The sequence below is a fragment of the Cherax quadricarinatus genome, chromosome 24 (assembly GCF_038502225.1).
Source record: "Cherax quadricarinatus isolate ZL_2023a chromosome 24, ASM3850222v1, whole genome shotgun sequence".
In the NCBI taxonomy this organism is placed as follows: Eukaryota; Metazoa; Arthropoda; class Malacostraca; order Decapoda; family Parastacidae; genus Cherax; species Cherax quadricarinatus.
Window position 1 is genome coordinate 35,578,828 of NC_091315.1, and position 17,671 is coordinate 35,596,498.

Consider the following 17,671-nt stretch of genomic DNA (forward strand, 5'->3'; position numbering starts at 1 on the left):
CATGTAACAATGATACCTAGATATTTACTGGAGGACACATGATTAGCAGTACCTTTTGATATAAAGATTATTAATATTATTATTATTAACTTTATTTATCCCGTGGAGTTGTACTATTTTCGAGTATCAAATCTTATACACCATAACATTATTTCCCCTTCCACACGTCCTGACCAACAGGAGCAGCTATTATAATAAAAGAAATGATTGGTAAATGACCGGTAAAACACGTTATTATTATTAGAATTCCCATCCTGAGGACATTACTCGCACCCGGGACCATTCAGTCGCTCGCGTCACGGCCTCTCCCCCTAAATTATTTTCAGAAATCTTAAATCACTTACATGACTCGCATACACATAGCCAAAAAAATATCTCGGCGAGATTAAACATCCCCCCAGAATATTAAATCAATTAAAAAAGAAAAAGACAATACGAATCAAGTTGGGCGAAGGTTAAAGGCATTAAATTTTAATTAAAATATTGTTGGGTGTGTGTGGAGGTGTGTGTGTGCTGACGCTTTGTTTACACTGCTGCAGACGCTCTCCAGATGATGACCAACACCAGGTGGCTCTTATGTGTAGTGTAGCCACATATATGTGTAGCTACTTGTATCATGTGTGTGTGGCCACTTAATATGATGTGTGTGTGTGTGGGCACCTCATGTCATGTGTGCCGTCACTTTTATCATGTGTATTAAGTCGCTTATTTGGAGTGTGTAATCACATATCGTGTGTAGGCACTTGTGTTGGCACTTATGTCATGTGTATTGGCACTTATATCGTGTGTAGGCACTTTGTGTGTGGCTACTATGTGATATGTGTAGGCACTTATGTGTGCCGTCGATTTGGTCTTAGTCACATGTAGTGTGAAATCCCTCAATGTATGTAGTCACTTACGTGTTTCGTATAATGATAAATTATATATTTTTTATTTATATGGTGTCCATGTTTTTATTTAGGCTTTGACTGCGTACAATTATTTGGACAATGGTCTTGAGAGTACACACGTAATGGGCACATTAATTGGACATTATGTAACTATAACTTAGGTCAACCCAGTTAAATCTATATAGTGTGTGTAATCATTTATTTTATGTACGTAGGCATGTTATATGTCATTTACAGGATGTGTAGTCATATGTGCATAGTTACATGTGTAGCCTTGTGGCTTAGCGCTTCTTTTTTATTATAATAATAATAATAACTGTGTAGTCATATGTGCATAGTTTACATGTTTATAGTTATATGTGCAGTCATTTACATGTATATAGTCAATTGTGCATAGTCATTTATTTGTTGTACATAGTCATTATGGTTTGTACACTCATTTACATTATGTCTAGTCATGTATGATGTATGTAGTTATTTATGTTATGTATAGTCATTTATATGATTTGTGTGATCACTTACAATATATGTATAGTCAATTTTATGTTACTGCCTAGCTATATATTATGTGTAGTCATTTTTATGCTGTATGTGTAATCACATATTGTATATAGTAACATCAGACAAAAAAGCAAACAAGTTTATTTTACATAATGATACAAATGTATAACACAGATTGAAGGTAATAATTGAATATTGGTCCTCAGGAAGCAGAGAGTGTCCATAAATGGGGTTAAATCCGAGTGGGGATCTGTAACAAGTGGCGTTCCACAGGGATCAGTCTTGGGCCCGTTGTTGTTTATAATATATATCAATGATCTTGATGAGGGAATTACTAGTGATATGAGCAAATTCGCCGATGACACAAAGATAGGTAGGATAATTGATTCAAACGTAGATGTTAGGGAACTTCAGGAGGACTTAAACAAACTCTATTCTTGGTCAGAAAAGTGGCAGATGCAGTTCAATGTAGATAAGTGCAAGGTTCTGAAGCTTGGGAGTGCCCATAACCCTAGTACTTATAAATTAAATGATGTAGAACTTAGCCATACAGATTGCGAAAAGGACTTGGGGGTTATGGTGAGCAGCAACCTTAAACCAAGACAGCAATGCCTAAGCGTACGTAATAAGGCAAATAGATTACTGGGATTTATATCAAGAAGTGTAAGCAACAGAAGTCCAGAGGTCATACTGCAGCTTTATACATCATTAGTAAGGCCTCACCTTGATTATGCAGCTCAGTTCTGGTCTCCGTATTACAAAATGGACATAAATTCGTTAGAAAACATTCAGCGTAGGATGACTAAATTAATACATAGCATCAGAAATCTTCCTTATGAAGAAAGATTGAAGACTCTTAAGTTACATTCACTTGTTAGACGAAGAATGAGGGGAGACCTGATCGAAGTGTATAAGTGGAAGATAGGTATTAATAAAGGGGATATTAATAAGGTCTTGAGGATGTCTCTCCAAGAGAGAACCCGCAGTAATGGATTTAAATTAGATAAGTTTAGATTTAGAAAGGACATAGGAAAGTATTGGTTTGGAAATAGGGTAGTTGATGAGTGGAACAGTCTACCTAGTTGGGTTATTGAGGCTAGGACTTTGGGTAGTTTCAAATCTAGGTTGGATAAGTACATGAGTGGGAAGGGTTGGATTTGAGTGGGACTTTCACATCAGAGCTTATTTCTTGGGTAGCATTGAAAATTGGGTTGGGTAAATGTTTTGTTAGTGGGATGAATTGTAAAGGACCTGCCTAGTATGGGCCAGCAGGCCTCCTGCAGTGTTCCTCCTTTCTTATGTTCTTATGTTCTTATTTAAGTTTGCTGTCTAATGTTAAATGGGTTCTGCCATGGAGATAATTTTGTTGTACAACTGGGAAAGCCTAAAGAAGCCAAACACAACCTAATGTAATCCATCATAATCTAATGAAACAGAACCCAGCTTACTCCATTATTGGTGGACGTAAAACTGGCGTCTTTTTTTGTTTTTTTTTAAATGTTCACTGTGATTGGCTAGCCACATTGATTGGCAAAAATATTAATTATTAATTAGCACAGATGCATCATTCAAGCCTATATTAAGGTATCATTTTTGCTAATATCTCCAGAAGTAAGTATTTGCTCAAAAAGTAACTGTTTCATGTAGATAGGTTTTAAGTGTTGTAACTTATACAATAATGCCTGAGTTTTGCCATTAACCAATATTCAATAATAGCCAAGCTTAAGTAGAATTGGTTATGCCATACATATAAAAACTCTCATATATTTTTGTAGTTTGGTCATGTGTGCAGTCACTGATATGTTTTGTAGCTGCTTATTAATTGTATGTAGTCACTTGTGTAATCACTTACATGTGTGTAGTTTATATGTATAATGTCCCCTAGCTCAAGTCCTTTTGAGATTACCCCATTTGTGTTTATCTAAAATATCTTTGATTTCTAGCTAATTTATTTGTGTTTGCACAGGTGATAACAAGAATGTAGGTGTGGTCGGTGTAGTAGTAGCTGGACTCGAACACACTATAATGCTCCCAGCTTCTGATATGCTTCCTCTTCACGATGAAGCTGTCACTATAGAACCACAGTATGATGGTGTCATCATGTTGAGTCCTGAGGCTGTGTTGTTCAGTGATGCAAAGCCCCGTCCTGATGGTAGCAAAGTCTACCATGTGTTTGAGCGGACTCTTGGAGATCCACCACGAGATGAAGCAACACAAAGTGAGGATTTCCAGTCCAGAAGAGAGCAGCTATTCTCACAGGCACATGAAAACACACTTCATGATATACAGCAGGTGATTTTTAGTTGGTATAAAAGTGGTAAAGTATAAGTTGTTGATTGTTGTATGTGAATGACTAAAAATTAAAGTGTTCATGAATGTTGGTGACAAAGAGAAAGAAGAAATTTAATTGTGAGATTTATCAGCGAATAAAACAAATGCCTTATAAAATTTTAAGTAAACTAGGTATATTTAGTCAAGTTATTAATCATTTAAGGGTGGTAAAATGGCCAGTTATAGTTAATAGGACATCATATGTAAAGCAATGCATCTCGTGTAGCAGAGCTGATAGGTAAATGAAAATGGTTAGTGTGTTAGACTAAAATTGGAGCTTATCATAAACAGCAGATATTTTTTTTTTTCCTAGCATGAATGTAAGGTGCAGTGTAATGCAGACATTAAGCATTACTGGATTATACAGTTCTGGGTTGTAAACTGAAGGGTGAATGAATTTAGGTTCAGATAAGGCAAAGTGGACATCTGTTATGCCCTCTTAAAAATGTGACTTTGCCACTATTTGAACTCGAAGGATATACATGTATAGTTATATCAGAGATCATTCACATTTTTCATTGATGACAAATAAGTAGTAATTCATCACTGAAAAAAAGATGGGCTAGTTGGGAAACAATAGAGGCCAAAAAGAAGCTAACTAAATCCCTGAAATCCTTTTTTTTTTTTTTTTCATGTACAGGTCCTCCATCACAAATCCGGCATCATTGGGACCTGTAGTGTGCCGGATTACTGAGTTTGCCGGATTACAGAGTGGTTAGGTTAGAATACACTTAATAAAATTAACCAACTTGACTTATACAAAATTCATTGAACATCGGCAAAAATCGAACATTTCTGCTACTTTGAGCTCAATTTCAAGGTACTTTTCATCATGAAAGCAATCAAAATCATGTCTATTTCTGTAATATATCTTCCATTCTATCAAATGAGTCCAAAAAAATGAGAATACAACCATAAAACCCATACGAAAATATACTGCAAAGAGGCGGCTAATGGCTGAGAAGTGAACTCCCTTATTTATCGTCCGTCTTTTTTATTTTTGTTGTACATTAAGAAGCATCTTTCCATCATACATTGCCCAAGTTTCAATGAGATAGCCTAACAAACAACTGAGAAAAAAAAAATATTTACCAAAAATCATATATGGCAAGCCCAAGACAGGTACTGGAAATAAGTCACTTTGTCTGACTTTTTTGGGTTATCCTAGGTTCTCTATACATACACTGCTATGTATGATAATCTATGTAACTATTTGTGTATACCTGAATAAACTTACTTCTAGTCTGTCGACTGAGTACAAGAAACCGCCCATTCACTTATTTCAACTACCCAATAAAGTGGTCAGAAATTGGCAATTTGGCCAATTTCACACAAATTTCAACAGATGCCAATTTCAAAATAGGGTCCAGAATAAACAATGCAGACATTCCTGGCACTAAAATAACATTTTTTTCTGTTCATTAGTCACAGCTGCAGGCCCCTCTTGCTTGCCATTTGGAATTTTTATTCACAAAAAAATAGAAGATTTACTGTTATGCAGACTGCTGCATTATTGTAACAATTGTATAAATAATGTCAACCCATTCTTGACTCCGTACTGGAATTTGGACTGGCAGGTGGACAGGTATTGTTTACTCTTGAGCTTCGCTAAAGAATAGAACATTTTCGCTACTGTGAGCGCAATTTCAAGGTACTTTTCGTCATGAAAGCAATCAAAATCATATCTATTTCTGTAATATATCTTTCATTCTATCAAATGAGATCGAAAAAATGAAAATATAACCATAAAAACCATACAAAAATATACCGCTAAGCGGCCGCTAATGGCTGAGAAGTGAACTCCGCTATTTATAGTCTGATTTCTTTCATTTTTGGTGTACATTAAGAAGTATCTTTCCATCATACATTGCCAAGTTTCAATAAGATAACCCAACAAACAATTGAGAAAATATTAATAATAATAATATCTTTATTTACTACACATACATGTACAAGGTACACAGGCCTAGCTGACGTCAGTGACATATTACTGTATAGAAAGCCGCTTGTTATGCAGAGTATTTCAAGATGAATGGTTCAAAGAACTGACACGTTGTTAAATTAGACACATGTGCAACTCTTGGGTATCTTTATTGAGGAAACGTTTTGCCACAGTGTGGCTTCATCAGTCCATACAAAGGATAAACTTGAAGCGTTTTGCCACACAGTGGCGAAACGTTTCTTCAGTAAAGATACCCAAGAGTTGCACATGTGTCTTAATTTAACAACATGTCAGTTCTTTGAACCATTCATCAACAATCCTGTCAGACACTGCAACTTCTTGGGATCTTAATACTTGGGAATTCTTCGCTTGCCTAACCCTTGGGCACGACCTACTTCCACATTGGACAAATGTGACACTACCTACGACTGCTGCACCTCTCCTGCCATACGGTTTATAAGCTGCTGCTCCGCTCATATGCCGTATTCTATTCAAGATTGATGGACTGACCACATCGACTCAAGGCTGAGGGACTGATTACCTCATTCTCCTCCTGTTCTTCAAGTTTATCCTTTGTATGGACTGATGAAGCCACTGTGTGGCGAAACGTTTCCTCAATAAAGATACCCAAGAGTTGCACATGTGTCTAATTTAACAACAGAGTATTTCAAGAAAATTAGGTCAGTGTCCCAGGATAACACCCACACTGGTTGGCTAACACCCAGGTACCCATTTACTAATGGGTAAACATAGACAACAGGTGTAAAGAAACATGGCTAGGGCTAAAAGTAAGCAGGTTATAACAGTAAATGGAGAAAAAGAAATTAGAATGACTTATGCAGCAAGTAGCACCACCAAACAGTACCAGCAGGTTGGTATAGCGACCCTGGAAATTTGAAATTATGCTAGCCGAAATTAGTGCCGAATAACTGAAGGAACCGAATAACTGATTGCTGGATTTGTGATGGTGAACCTTCCAACAAGCCAATAACTGTTCTTACACATTAACACAAGATTATATATTCTTCTTTCTTTCTTTCAACGTACCAGCCGTATCCCACTGAGGTGGGGTGGCCCAAAAGAAAAAACTGAAGTTTCTCCTTTTAAATTTAGTAATATATACAGGAGAAGGGGTTACTAGCCCGTTGCTCCTGGCATTTTAGTCGCCTCTTACGACACACATGGCTTACAGAGGAAGAATTCTGTTCCACTTTCCCATGGAGATAAGAGGAAATAAACAAGAACAAGAATTAGAAAGAAAATAGAAGAAAACCCAGAGGGGTGTGTATATATATGCTTGTACATGTATGTGTAGTGTGACCTAAGTGTAAGTAGAAGTAGCAAGACTTACCTGTAATCTTGCATATTTATGAGACAGACAAAAGACACCAGCAATCCTACCATCATGTAAAACAATTACAGGCTTTCGTTTTACACTCACTTGGCAGGACGGTAGTACCTCCCTGGGCGGTTGCTGTCTACCAACCTACTACCTATATATATATATATATATATATATATATATATATATATATATATATATATATATATATATATATATATATATATATATATATATATAATATATATAATATATATATATATTATATATATATATATATATATATATAATATATATATATATATATATATATATATATATATATATATATATATATATGTATAATATATATGTATAATATATATATATAATATATATATATAATATATATATATATATAATATATATATATATTAAATATATATATATATATAATATATATATATATATATGTATAATATATATATATAATATATATATATATATAATATATATATATATTAAATATATATATATATAATATATATATATATATATATATATATATATATATATATATATATATATATAAATATATATATAAATGCGTGTATGCACCTGGAGAAGAGAGGAATGCAGAGGAGAGAGAGAGATTTTGGGAGATGTTAAGTGAATGTATAGGAGCCTTTGAACCAAGTGAGAGAGTAATTGTGGTAGGGGACCTGAATGCTAAAGTAGGAGAAACTTTTAGAGAGGGTGTGGTAGGTAAGTTTGGGGTGCCAGGTGTAAATGATAATGGGAGCCCTTTGATTGAACTTTGTATAGAAAGGGGTTTAGTTATAGGTAATACATATTTTAAGAAAAAGAGGATAAATAAGTATACAAGATATGATGTAGGGCGAAATGACAGTAGTTTGTTGGATTATGTATTGGTAGATAAAAGACTGTTGAGTAGACTTCAGGATGTACATGTTTATAGAGGGGCCACAGATATATCAGATCACTTTCTAGTTGTAGCTACACTGAGAGTAAAAGGTAGATGGGATACAAGGAGAATAGAAGCATCAGGGAAGAGAGAGGTGAAGGTTTATAAACTAAAAGAGGAGGCAATTAGGGTAAGATATAAACAGCTATTGGAGGATAGATGGGCTAATGAGAGCATAGGCAATGGGGTCGAAGAGGTATGGGGTAGGTTTAAAAATGTAGTGTTAGTGTTCAGCAGAAGTTTGTGGTTACAGGAAAGTGGGTGCGGGAGGGAAGAGGAGCGATTGGTGGAATGATGATGTAAAGAGAGTAGTAAGGGAGAAAAAGTTAGCATATGAGAAGTTTTTACAAAGTAGAAGTGATGCAAGGAGGGAAGAGTATATGGAGAAAAAGAGAGAGGTTAAGAGAGTGGTGAAGCAATGTAAAAAGAGAGCAAATGAGAGAGTGGGTGAGATGTTATCAACAAATTTTGTTGAAAATAAGAAAAAGTTTTGGAGTGAGATTAACAAGTTAAGAAAGCCTAGAGAACAAATGGATTTGTCAGTTAAAAATAGGAGAGGAGAGTTATTAAATGGAGAGTTAGAGGTATTGGGAAGATGGAGGGAATATTTTGAGGAATTGTTAAATGTTGATGAAGATAGGGAAGCTGTGATTTCGTGTATAGGGCAAGGAGGAATAACATCTTGTAGGAGTGAGGAAGAGCCAGTTGTGAGTGTGGGGGAAGTTCGTGAGGCAGTAGGTAAAATGAAAGGGGGTAAGGCAGCCGGGATTGATGGGATAAAGATAGAAATGTTAAAAGCAGGTGGGGATATAGTTTTGGAGTGGTTGGTGCAATTATTTAATGTATGGAAGAGGGTAAGGTACCTAGGGATTGGCAGAGAGCATGCATAGTTCCTTTGTATAAAGGCAAAGGGAATAAAAGAGAGTGCAAAAATTATAGGGGGATAAGTCTGCTGAGTATACCTGGTAAAGTGTATGGTAGAGTTATTATTGAAAGAATTAAGAGTAAGACGGAGAATAGGATAGCAGATGAACAAGGAGTCTTTAGGAAAGGTAGGGGGTGTGTGGACCAGGTGTTTACAGTGAAACATATAAGTGAACAGTATTTAGATAAGGCTAAAGAGGTCTTTGTGGCATTTATGGATTTGGAAAAGGCATATGACAGGGTGGATAGGGGGGCAATGTGGCAGATGTTGCAAGTGTATGGTGTAGGAGGTAGGTTACTGAAAGCAGTGAAGAGTTTTTACGAGGATAGTGAGGCTCAAGTTAGAGTATGTAGGAAAGAGGGAAATTATTTCCCAGTAAAAGTAGGCCTTAGACAAGGATGTGTGATGTCACCATGGTTGTTTAATATATTTATAGATGGGGTTGTAAGAGAAGTAAATGCGAGGGTCTTGACAAGAGGCGTGGAGTTAAAAGATAAAGAATCACACACAAAGTGGGAGTTGTCACAGCTGCTCTTTGCTGATGACACTGTGCTCTTGGGAGATTCTGAAGAGAAGTTGCAGAGATTGGTGGATGAATTTGGTAGGGTGTGCAAAAGAAGAAAATTAAAGGTGAATACAGGAAAGAGTAAGGTTATGAGGATAACAAAAAGATTAGGTGATGAAAGATTGAATATCAGATTGGAGGGAGAGAGTATGGAGGAGGTGAATGTATTCAGATATTTGGGAGTGGACGTGTCAGCGGATGGGTCTATGAAAGATGAGGTGAATCATAGAATTGATGAGGGAAAAAGAGTGAGTGGTGCACTTAGGAGTCTGTGGAGACAAAGAACTGTGTCCTTGGAGGCAAAGAGGGGAATGTATGAGAGTATAGTTTTACCAACGCTCTTATATGGGTGTGAAGCATGGGTGATGAATGTTGCAGCGAGGAGAAGGCTGGAGGCAGTGGAGATGTCATGTCTGAGGGCAATGTGTGGTGTGAATATAATGCAGAGAATTCGTAGTTTGGAAGTTAGGAGGAGGTGCGGGATTACCAAAACTGTTGTCCAGAGGGCTGAGGAAGGGTTGTTGAGGTGGTTCGGACATGTAGAGAGAACGGAGCGAAACAGAATGACTTCAAGAGTGTATCAGTCTGTAGTGGAAGGAAGGCGGGGTAGGGGTCGGCCTAGGAAAGGTTGGAGAGAGGGGGTAAAGGAGGTTTTGTGTGCGAGGGGCTTGGACTTCCAGCAGGTATGCATGAGCGTGTTTGATAGGAGTGAATGGAGACAAATGGTTTTTAATACTTGACGTGCTGTTGGAGTGTGAGCAAAGTAACATTTATGAAGGGGTTCAGGGAAACCGGCAGGCCGGACTTGAGTCCTGGAGATGGGAAATACAGTGCCTGCACTCTGAAGGAGGGGTGTTAATGTTGCAGTTTAAAAACTGTAGTGTAAAGCACCCTTCTGGCAAGACAGTGATGGAGTGAATGATGGTGAAAGTTTTTCTTTTTCGGGCCACCCTGCCTTGGTGGGAATCGGCCAGTGTGATAATAATAAAAAAATAAAAGTAGGCCTTAGACAGGGATGTGTGATGTCACCGTGGTTGTTTAATATATTTATAGATGGGGTTGTAAGAGAAGTAAATGCGAGGGTCTTGACAAGAGGCGTGGAGTTAAAAGATAAGGAATCACACATAAAGTGGGAGTTGTCACAGTTGCTCTTTGCTGATGACACTGTGCTCTTGGGAGATTCTGAAGAGAAGTTGCAGAGATTGGTGGATGAATTTGGTAGGGTGTGCAAAAGAAGAAAATTAAAGGTGAATACAGGAAAGAGTAAGGTTATGAGGATAACAAAAATATTAGGTGATGAAAGATTGGATATCAGATTGGAGGGAGAGAGTATGGAGAAGGTGAATGTATTCAGATATTTGGGAGTGGACGTGTCAGCGGATGGGACTATGAAGGATGAGGTGAATCATAGAATTGATGAGGGGAAAAGGGTGAGTGGTGCACTTAGGAGTCTGTGGAGACAAAGAACTTTGTCCTTGGAGGCAAAGAGGGGAATGTATGAGAGTATAGTTTTACCAACACTCTTATATGGGTGTGAAGCATGGGTGATGAATGTTGCAGCGAGGAGAAGGCTGGAGGCAGTGGAGATGTCATGTCTGAGGGCAATGTGTGGTGTGAATATAATGCAGAGAATTCATAGTTTGGAAGTTAGGAGGAGGTGCAGGATTACCAAAACTGTTGTCCAGAGGGCTGAGGAAGGGTTGTTGAGGTGGTTCGGACATGTAGAGAGAATGGAGCGAAACAGAATGACTTCAAGAGTGTATCAGTCTGTAGTGGAAGGAAGGCGGGGTAGGGGTCGGCCTAGGAAAGGTTGGAGGGAGGGGGTAAAGGAGGTTTTGTGTGCGAGGGGCTTGGACTTCCTGCAGGCGTGCGTGAGCGTGTTTGATAGGAGTGAATGGAGACGAATGGTTTTTAATACTTGACGTGCTGTTGGAGTGTGAGCAAAGTAACATTTATGAAGGGGTTCAGGGAAACCGGCAGGCCGGACTTGAGTCCTGGAGATGGGAAGTACAGTGCCTGCACTCTGAAGGAGGGGTGTTAATGTTGCAGTTTAAAAACTGTAGTGTAAAGCACCCTTCTGGCAAGACAGTGATGGAGTGAATGATGGTGAAAGTTTTTTCTTTTTCGGGCCACCCTGCCTTGGTGGGAATCGGCCAGTGTGATAACAAAAAAAAAATGAATAAACAGAAAAATGGACAGGAGGCTCGAACTGTAGTCCCAAGATTAACAAATCCAGCACTCTACCTCTTGGGCTATGGGACTTCTAATAGGGAAGATTCAGAATCAGTACTTCTGTACATGTTTTCCATCAAGGGCAACAACTGTAACCCACTGACTCTTCCTTACAGCCCAGGAGATTTAGCATTAAATCTATTCGTACTTCTCTCAAAGCCATATAATCTACGAGTTCAGATTGTTGTAATAAACGAATCATTTATTATGACTTAATATTGTAGGATTCCCCCTTTTCCAAATTTTACAGTACATGTATTTGCATTTATATTATAGGCAAGAATAGATAGATGTTGATGCTTATATAGTATACATGCTAATATAATTTTAAATAACATAATCTAATGGTCAGTTAGTTTGTAAAAATGGTCTCCAGTTAGATAGGTTTAATATACAGAATGGATGACAAGATACTTTGGGTGTTGATTTGTCTAATGAAGTCTTTGTATTGTGATAGGTCCTGGCAGAAAGTGGTCTGGTGAACCAAGAGTGGTGTGAGAGCAGTGGTGTTGGTGAGGCTGCTGATAGTACTACTACTTTTCCAACTCATAATGCTGCCACTACCTATCAGATGGAGGACTCCAGCTTCCATGTCTCAGCGGGACAAACCCTAGCAAATAACCATCGGTCATGTTTAACAAGACAACAACGGTTAGCACCATGCAGGGTAGGTACAGTACTTTAATTAAGCCATTTCTGCATGTATATTTTAACATTTTATTTGGAGTACCTTCATTGTCATGCTCAACACAGGGTGCCTCAATCCAGAGAAGGGCTCTTGATCCGGGAATTAGTTTACTTCCCTTTGAATAAAATTAAGTTGCCTCCCATTTCCCAAGCTCTGTATGACCCTTATTGGTTAAGCACTTCCTTATATTATGATAATAAGTTGTTGACAGTGAAAAATAAAGGCAAGATTGAGGAAAACATAACGTAATGATAAACTGAATGAGCCAGAAAGCCTGAGTACATTAATAAAGCCTCAGAAAGATATTTAAGTTAAAAATTTTTGGGATCTTTCCATATGAAGCTACAGATAAGTTATTGGTGATTTAAGTAACCACTTAATGTCAGAATTAAAAATAAGCTCTGATTCAATAATCCAAAGGAAAATTTACAAATATTTTTCTTACAGCTTCATCAGTTTGAAATGGTTTTTCCAATGGAGCAAAAACGTCGACTTCTGAAACGCTTAAGGCGCAAGGGAATGGGGTATGTAGAATTTGAACCTGAAAACCACCGTATCAATATCAAAACTCGGAAATCTGTAAATACAATTTTATCTGTACTTCGTGGAGTAGATCCAAATGCTCGACACTTGGGAACATATCGGGAAACTTTACTAGAAGAAACTGTAGATGCAGAGTCAAGTGAGATTGTGGAAGATTTATAGGAGTGGGAAAGGTGCTAGTGTTAGAGATATTGGTGTTGGCAAGCTACAAGGTCATCAGTGCTATCATATTTAGAAGGACATCCAATATTTTGTAGACTGTTTTGTCCAGTTTCAAGATCATTGTTCTCATAATGCTCAGTCTGAGATCAAAGCCTAAACTTGTGTTCAAAAAATCCATTTTAACCTTATGGTATACTGGAAGCACCTAGATATATAGTAAATATATTTATATACAATATATAATATATATAATATGATATATATATAATATATATAATATAATATATATAATATACTATAATATATTTACATACATATACATACACATACAGTATTAATTCAACATATGATAATCTATAATAAGAGAAAAATATTTTGTTTTAAAGTGCTTGGTCAATTTACATCATGGATAAGTACTGTAAGAGCAGAAGAGTTAAAGAATGCACTGAGAATGTGATGGATAAATAGAGATCTTGGAAATTATGGACAAAACAGAAAGTTTTGTTGCTGAAAGTGGAAGGTGCATTACTGATAGTTGGAAATGTGTTGTTGTAGGCTTACTGCAGAAGGTGGTATAGCATGAATGCAGGCGATATTGTTAATAGTATGAATAGACTTTCATGTTGGTTCCATTTATGAAAAACATATGCATTTGCATTAATCTAATGGCCAGTGTTGAAAATTTATTCTCATAAGCAATTTATAGTCATTGTATAAATACAGATTTGTTAATTTTTTACTAATAATTTATACTATACATATATTAGAAAAGATGATCTATTTATGTTATTACATATATACAAGCTTATATAATTTAATTTAAAGCATTAGATATTGAGGTTAGAATCTTGTTTTTTCAGTGCTACTTATAAGAATAGCAGAGCTTTCTAAACTATTTTGAATACTCAGGTGGTTTAATTTTTTGGAAGAAAGCATTTATGTAGTGTTTTATTAATTAAGATTGATCACACCTTCACAGTCAGTTTAATTTTCTGGGTATGGCCAGAGCTACAGGGTACCTAAAAATCTCATGTTTTAGTGATCTCTTAGTCATGTCACTCTTCTATTTTGGATTCACTGAGCAGTGTTGAAAGCACATGTCTTTTACAGGTATACTTAAATTCTGAGGCTGCCAGGAAAGCTGGGCTTCTGATATTATCTACTCGATACATTTAGTAAAACTTTCTTCTTTGCTCAATTTTAACAAAGCTATTTAAAAGAAGTCTTAAACTTTTTTCTTCAGCCCTTAAATTTAGTGACACTTAAGCCACAAAATAATTCATATCTCACACCTTCATTTTTTTTTTTTAACTTCACAGTCAGTCGTAAAAGTAGTAAATGTGCCACATACCCAGCTGCTCTATGGTGGAAAACTCACTATAACTACTTCACTCCTAATACTGTCAATTGCATGAACTTTTATCTCCTCTTGCTCAAAAGGAATTACATCCCATTCACATTGGCAGACTCATATAAAACATCTTGTTTAGTAAATATTAGTGTCTGACACTGTCCATGCTTAAGTGACAGCACAAACTTCTCTGTAAAGTCACTTCCCAATAATTTAACCATTGTATTATAAATATATATTTTTTTTTTTTGGTTTATTATAAGTATTGAAGATACTGAACTATTATTCAGGGATATTCATCTAGTTTACTCGAGTATCTTCCTTCTGTACATATACTATTATAGCCATAAAGGGCCACGTGCAGAAAATGTTTTGTATTCATGAAGTGTATGCTTCAACTTAGTCATGTAATTGTAAGTAGTGTGGTCACTATATTAACTAGTCCATTTTTTTTGTTTTTTTTGTTGTTGTTGTTGTTTATCATCAAGAGTGAAAAGAAGTCATTACCTTAAGCATCTCTTGCCAGTTCCAGAGCTTTGTCAAGACTGGAGTTATTTGGTTTTGCTAACATAATAAATATTTAATTTGTTAGATAAGCACATCACTCAAATTTCTCGTATCTCTCTAACCTTGTTATAACTGTTCCACATACTTGAAATTTCATCTTATGTTGTACAGATCATCCTAACCAGTTATATAGTTTGGTATTTATTTAAGAATATTTCTAGAGTGGTTTTGTTACATATGCAGTTTTAGTCTTTACTATTACATTTTTACTGCAAATCTTTTCATAATGATTATTTTGTTCTCATGACAGTATTCAGGAAAATGTTCATCAATACAGGTGTCCCTCGCTTTATGTGATAGATACATTCCTGGCCCTTGTGAAATAAAACAAAAGCTCAAGAAACAAACTCGATTTGATAAGTAAAAAACAGGAACATGTTTCAAGAGCTATGATATAGTAAATCTGCATTCTACATACTGTGCTTATTTCTAGTTCTTCATTTCCTGTACACTCAAGCAGTTGAAATTTGTCACCATTGAACATGGTATTTTCATTTGCCAGTTAACATCCTTTTTTGATATCTGTTTTGTAGTTTTTCTGTATCTACCTGAGGCTCGGCTTCTCCAAAGAACACCGAATACTCTTTCTTATAATAATTTGCATTTCTGATATAAACAATACATTTCAAGAATCAGGCCAGGTGCTGCATATGTGGGTCTGTTGTATATTTCTCTTTCAAAATCTGAAGGATTGGTTGAATTTATGAAAAACTATCTGCAAACAGTTAATGTGCTTCCTGAATAAACTTACCAATTGCCAGTTTTAAAAAATTCAGTCTTAAGTGGCAGAGGTGTGTGCAGATCCTGCACTCATATTAGCAGAGAACTGAGTTAAGGACCCAGTCCTTGACTGTCAATTGTTTTCTAAAATTTCGTACTCAGACCATGCACGAGCTTAGAGTGTCCAAGGGCATTGTCAAGGGTGACCAGTATAATAAATGCTAATTGAGACTCGCTTCCTCTACCTTCACCACAAAATGTTTTACGAACTAATCTTGAAAAACTTGGTCTGTCACCCATTCCTTCATTTACAGTTCAGTTTTCTTGTATCATGTTCTTATTTAGTCCTCTCATTGCACATGGATTGAAGGAGTGGTTGACTAACAGTATCGTACATATTGAATATTTCCTGTAGTTTTGCTATGTAGTAGGACACTCATCTTGTCCTTCGCTGCCTTGAGCCCACATGCAACCTCTCCTCCTTGGAAATGTATATTGTAGATGGCATCCTCTTAAAAAAAAAAAAAAAAAACCATTTCATCTGCATTGAAAATGTACTTAGGACTGTAGCCCTTGGCAGCTGTGATTGCTTTAAGGTTCTTAGGAAGCATTGCAGCAGCAACATGATCAGCACCTGCAGATTCTTCAGTCACCTTCATGTGCAAGTTTTGATGAAGAACTCTTTAGGATTACATTCATTTTCTAGCAGGAAGAAAAGAATCTTACAGCAGTGTTTCACCTGTATGTATAACAAGCACAGTTAGGTGAGTGGCGAGACAGTGAAGTCACGTTGTGGGTGGAGTATGCAATGGGGACATTGTAATATTACCAATCCTCGTGTGCATTGGTGTGCTGTTGGTGATCTCTTTATGTAAAAAGAGGTTTGGCTAAACCAAAAGCTTTTTGATTTGTTGGATAGTATCCTGTGTAAATATCAAGCAGTGTCCAGACATCCGTGTTGTATTTTTTCTTTTTGATGACCAGCTGGGCATCATTCTAGGATCTCATTCTTGTCTTTATATGTGATGCAGGTGTAGTTAGTGTTGTGAGTCCGGTATATAGATGCTCCTGTAGTCTTGCATGTTGGCAGAGGGAAGTCTCTCTTATGTATTTCTGGTTGCAGCTACTGCATGATATGCTGCAGATTTGTTATCACACAGACTTCAGTAATGCTGGTGTCTGTAATGTACCATTTGTTAGCTGTGACCAGAAATATGTGGGAGAGAATTTCTAGAGCCTAGAAATCCTACATGCATATAGGAACACCTATATGCATGTAGGATTCACAACACTAATAACCAGTTTCACATAAAGACAGGACAGCACACACGATCTCCTGGATTGATACCCAGTTGGTCATCAAGGAGACAAAACACAATGAAGATGTCTGGACACTGCTTGGTATTTTCACAGGATGCTATCCAACAGAATCAAATTACTTTCAGTTTAACTAAACCTCGATTCAGATTTTTTTTTTTTTTTCAACAAGTCGGCCGCCTCCCATCGAGGCAGGGTGACCTAAAAAGAAAGAAAATCCCCAAAAAAGAAAATACTTTCATCATCATTCAACACTTTCACCTCACTCACACATAATCACTGTTTTTGCAGAAGTGCTCAGAACACAACAGTTTAGAAGCATATACGGATAAAAATACACAACATATCCCTCCAAACTGCTAACATCCCAAAACCCCTCCTTTAGAGTGCAGGCATTGTACTTCCCATTTCCAGGACTCAAGTCTGGCTATATAAAAACAACTGATTTCCCTGAATCCCTTCACTAAATATTACCCTGCTCACACTTCAACAGATCATCAGGTCCCAAATACCATTCGTCTCCATTCACTCCTATCGAACACGCTCATGCATGCCTGCTGGAAGTCCAAGCCCCTCGCCCACAAAACCTCCCTTACCCCTTCCTCCCAACCTTTTTGAGGACCACCCCTAC

At 36.8% G+C, this 17,671-nt stretch overlaps 1 protein-coding gene across 1 annotated transcript; it reads left to right on the top strand.

The window, feature by feature from the left end:
• Positions 1-492: 492 nt before the first annotated feature.
• Positions 493-16,282, top strand: LOC128690927 (uncharacterized). Its single transcript, XM_053779712.2, has 4 exons — positions 493-567; positions 3,358-3,683; positions 12,150-12,359; positions 12,828-16,282. The coding sequence occupies exons 2-4, from the start codon at positions 3,417-3,419 to the stop codon at positions 13,083-13,085; spliced, it is 735 nt and encodes a 244-aa protein (XP_053635687.1). The 5' UTR covers positions 493-567; positions 3,358-3,416; the 3' UTR covers positions 13,086-16,282.
• Positions 16,283-17,671: the final 1,389 nt, after the last annotated feature.

Excerpts from the sequence above, each read along its gene's own strand:
- LOC128690927 (XM_053779712.2), top strand. The coding sequence starts at position 3,417 with ATGCTCCCAGCTTCTGATATGCTTCCTCTTCACGATGAAGCTGTCACT. Across the intron at positions 3,684-12,149 it reads CACTTCATGATATACAGCAG|GTCCTGGCAGAAAGTGGTCT; the intron begins GTGATTTTTAGT and ends GTATTGTGATAG. Across the intron at positions 12,360-12,827 it reads AACGGTTAGCACCATGCAGG|CTTCATCAGTTTGAAATGGT; the intron begins GTAGGTACAGTA and ends TTTTTCTTACAG.